Below are 4,841 nucleotides of genomic sequence, written 5' to 3' on the forward strand. Positions count from 1 at the left end.
TTAGTCTGGTCTGGTTTGGTTTTGTCTGGTTTGGTCAGGTCTAGTTTTGTCTGGTCTGATTTGATTCAGTCTGGTTTGGTCTGGTTTGGTCTGGTTCGGTCTGATTTGGTCTGGTTTGGTCTGGTCCGGGCTGGTCTGGTCCGGTCCGGTTAGCAGTGTGTGAGTGGATCTAAGGAACAACCGCTGCTGATGAGCAAACATGTTTCAACGTGAAGCTGCTCTGATGTTTGGGGGCTTTTGGGGGAAATGGTCCGACACCTCCTCTGAGTCGTTCCCAGCTTTTCAAAATAAGAGCAGCAGCTCAGAAAATGTCTGGAAAGCTGCAGCCGACCTCCAAAGAAGATGCTGGAGCCGGTTCCTCACTGCTAACCTTCAAACTGCAGTTACAGGACGGCATCAGAAAGAGGAGGAGCATGAAGGTCGCTCTCACCCACACAGACGTCCCCCAGCTTGTCAGGTGACAGAGCTACATCAGCGAGGACGGCGGTCATCACGGCGCTCAGCAGCTCGTCAGGCGTGGTGTCCTGCAGGCGAGGAACAGGGCAAATTCACCAGGTTTCCTCAGAACAGACGGGTCCAAACAGATGCAGGAGCGACGCGGGCAGAGAAAGAAAATAACGATCAGGAAAAACACAAATCAAAATAAGAACACAGATAAAATAAGGGAAAATATTTAGACAAAAAGGAGATTTTGTAGAAGTCCGATACTTTCTGCTTCATTGTAGTTTCACGGCGATTTTGTCTCAACATATTTAAGGGATGAGAAAAAAGCTGCAGTTCCTACGAAATACACAGAATGTTGGTGTGGATTTTAGGAACTTGTTTTTATGTCTAAAATATTGTATTAATTATTTTACAATGCAATTTATATTTATAATCAAACCAAACTTTGTTAAGTTCAGGGTTTGAAGAAAGTTAGTAAACCACTGAAACAAATCCTCCCAAAATGTTGAGGTAAATATTCAATCGTAAAACAAATCTTCTGTTGTTTCACTGTGTGTGTTATATAAAGTACAGTTACCACATTCAAATCCAAAACTTTTGATAGAAAATCAGAAGATGGATAAACATCACTGATCATTTTGAAATTCTTTGACTTAAAAATCTTAAATATTCTACATCAGTTTGGGGAGAGAGATGGGAAGAGTTCTCTGTTGAATATTGTTGAGTTGATTGATTATTTACTTTGGTACCAAATAGATCACAGCCATTTACCAGAATCAGGGGAGTTTTGGATTTATATCATTTTTGGAAAAGTTTTCGACCAATCAAACCACAGGTTGGGGAATAGATTTATAAACTCTTTATTCTGGTTTCTGTCAAATTATATCAAATTTTGCACTAAATTCTTCAAAAGAAAGTAAATCACCATTAATGTCCAATCCATTTCCTAAGAATAAAGATTTAGGATTATGTAGGATTTGTCTGCAGCTCCTGATTGGATATCGTGAGACTGAAATTGTTCTTGTAAATCATTTTCCAATAGAACAAAACGTGTTGGTGAAATAATGAAAGTTTTTTAGGGTCATAGTCACATCTGAGTAAAACTTCTAATCTTATAAATATTTCATTGGGAATGTGAACCAAATGTCTATGTTTAGAAATGGTCTTAACCAATGAATCTTGACGGGACCATCAGAACATTCAAAGTCTATGGCCTTGACTCCGCCCTCTTCATATGTTTGGGTCATTGAGCTCTTTTATAGAATGAGCTTTATCCTTCCCGATGGAGCTGAAGTTTGTTTGGTTTATTTGTTTGGTGGCTTTTTTTGGGGATGGTAATAATTGAGCCGGATAGATAAGAAATGATTTCAGTTTTTGTCAGTAACGTCCGACCGATGACAGAAGATTCTTTCAGACCAAACATGAAGTTGGGTTTTACGTTTCTCAAGTTTCTCCAAATATTCAGGTTGCTTCACTGCTCCATGATCTTTGTAACGTGGATAGATGTTTAGCTGTGGATGGAATGAACGGCTGACAGACTCATGGATGGAGTTCACATTCATTAAGATTCAACGTCAGACCAGAAGCTTTAGAAAACATCTATTCTTTCAATGATTTCAGGAAGTTGATCTCTGTTTCTCATAAATATTTCTGTCGTCAGCAAGCTGATTTATTGTAAATTGTTTATCTAATATTGTTAGTTTGTCAAAGTTAGATTTTTGATGAGAATTGATGATGTCTCTGCTGCTAAGATAAATAATAACGGGAGACTGGACAGCCCTGTTTTATCCCCTCTTAGTGAAGAACCTCGGGATGTCCCGTGGGGTAAAATAACTGTACTATAACTGTACTATTACTGTACTATAACTGTACTATAACTGTACTATTACTGTACTATAACTGTACTATTACTGTACTATTACTGTACTATTACTGTACTATAACTGTACTATAACTGTACTATAACTATACTATAACTGTACTATAACTGTACTATTACTGTACTATAACTGTAGTATAACTGTACTATTACTGTACTATTACTGTAGTATAACTGTACTATTACTGTACTATTACTGTAGTATATTTGTACTATAACTGTACTATAACTGTACTATAACTGTACTATAACTGTAGTATAACTGTACTATAACTGTACTATAACTGTAGTATAACTGTACTATTACTGTACTATAACTGTACTATAACTGTAGTATATTTGTACTATAACTGTACTATAACTGTACTATAACTGTACTATTACTGTACTATAACTGTACTATTACTGTACTATAACTGTACTATAACTGTACTATGACTGTACTATTACTGTACTATTACTGTACTATTACTGTACTATAACTGTACTATAACTGTATTATAACTGTACTATAACTGTACTATTACTGTACTATTACTGTACTATTACTGTACTATAACTGTACTATTACTGTACTATTACTGTACTATTACTGTACTATAACTGTACTATAACTGTACTATAACTGTACTATGACTGTACTATGAGTGTACTATTACTGTACTATAACTGTACTATAACTGTACTATTACTGTACTATTACTGTACTATTACTGTACTATAACTGTACTATAACTGTACTATGACTGTACTATGAGTGTACTATTACTGTACTATAACTGTACTATTACTGTACTATTACTGTACTATAACTGTACTATTACTGTACTATTACTGTACTATAACTGTACTATAACTGTACTATTACTGTACTATTACTGTACTATTACTTTACTATTACTGTACTATAACTGTACTATGACTGTACTATGAGTGTACTATTACTGTACTATAACTGTAGTATCAGTATATTTATAAATTAGTTTAACTATATCCATCAAATGTTCGCCAAATCCAAAAAGCTCTAGTGTGCGTATAATAAATGTCTGTTCGACCGTCTGATGCTTGAAAGAAGTCGAGACATTAAATGAAACCGTATCTTCGATAAGGTCCTTATATTCAAGCGAATCAACAATAAACCTTATATTATTATATTAGTGTGTATTGAACGCCATCTAATAAAACCAGATTGAGTCTCTGAAATGATGATGGATCCGTTTGAAGTCGATATGTGTTCAAAGCTTGTAGTCATAAAGAAGTTCCTCCTGAACCTCAGACTGCTGCAGATCGGATCAGGATCTGCTCTTTGAGCCGAACGCTGCAGGGAGGCGGAGCTTCTGGAACGATCAGATTCTGCTCTTTGAGCCGAACGCTGCAGGGAGGCGGAGCTTCTGGAACGATCAGATTCTGCTCTGTCATTTGGACCAACAGAACCGTTTTCAGGACTTTTGGTTCTGATGCTTTTGCAGAAAAAAACTTTGAAACAATAAAATAACAAAATAAAGCAAAAGTTTGAATTTAAATCACAAGCGGAAACTTCTTCACTCAACCAGGAAAATGCAAATACAGCAGTTTTCTTATCGAGAGGAGCTGGAACTCCAGGGTTTTTGGGCCTTTGAGGTTTCCATACCAACCCAGCTCCAGGGTCAGCCCCGCCCCCAGCGCCATCACCAGGTCAACCATTTATTACTTTACACAACAACAAACAAGAACAAACAATGAAGTTAAAGGAGAAAACAGAATCAAATCCTGGAGTTCTGGTTTGACTTTCTATCCTGAACTAAGAATCAGTAAAAGTTCGGATGAGACGGATTCAAAAGTGGTTTGATTTTTAAAAACATTCTCATCAACATTGTCCAAGTATCAATAAACTCACAGCTGAACCACAAAACGTTTCATCTGAGAGTTAAAGTCGTGAATTTTGTCCAAAACCAACAAACTGTAACCTGTTTGTTTATTAACATCACAGAAAGTGCAGTTGTTGTCCTGAGAATGTAAACACAAACAGCTGATTTATGAGTAAACATCGTTCAATGAATTCAGCAAATTTAGATTTTAAACTTTTCTTTGATGTAATTTTGTATCATTATTTTAGGAGGAAGTTGGGAACAAAACTGATAAACAGACTGTATAAAAGAACTGGATAACTGTGGAACATTATCATTGATCGACTGAGGATGATTGGATCATATTATTCTATCATTTAAATTACATTTACTACAAAAGGGCAAAAGTGATTCCAATATTTTGCAGCTATAAACAAATATCCAAATGGGACGAAGATTTAATTCTAAATAAAAAGTTCCAACATCTGAGAGTTTCTTGAGAACTTTAGTAACTTAGAATTCCAGTTTGTACAGTTAAACAGGGATTTCCTCACAGTCGTCATTCATCAGGAGATACAGGATCACATGATTTTATTTTGAATTGTTGACATAAACTGGTCTTATGTTTGGACTATTGGTAACAAATACTGCTTAAATAACAAAGTAAAGAGGTGTCGTGTAAAATACTGCAT

The 4,841-nt window shown here is 35.8% G+C and overlaps 1 protein-coding gene across 1 annotated transcript in view; it reads right to left on the reverse strand.

Annotated features, from left to right (window-relative positions):
* acaa1 (acetyl-CoA acyltransferase 1) overlaps window positions 1–4,841 on the reverse strand; it is a 9,925-nt gene that overhangs the window by 4,660 nt on the left and 424 nt on the right. Inside the window, exon 2 of the mRNA XM_024267568.2 lies at window positions 431–524. Coding sequence (XP_024123336.1) covers window positions 431–524 — 94 coding nt within the window. The remainder of the gene's footprint in view (window positions 1–430; window positions 525–4,841) is intronic.

Source organism: Oryzias melastigma, linkage group LG16, assembly GCF_002922805.2.
Source record: "Oryzias melastigma strain HK-1 linkage group LG16, ASM292280v2, whole genome shotgun sequence".
NCBI classification, from domain to species: Eukaryota; Metazoa; Chordata; class Actinopteri; order Beloniformes; family Adrianichthyidae; genus Oryzias; species Oryzias melastigma.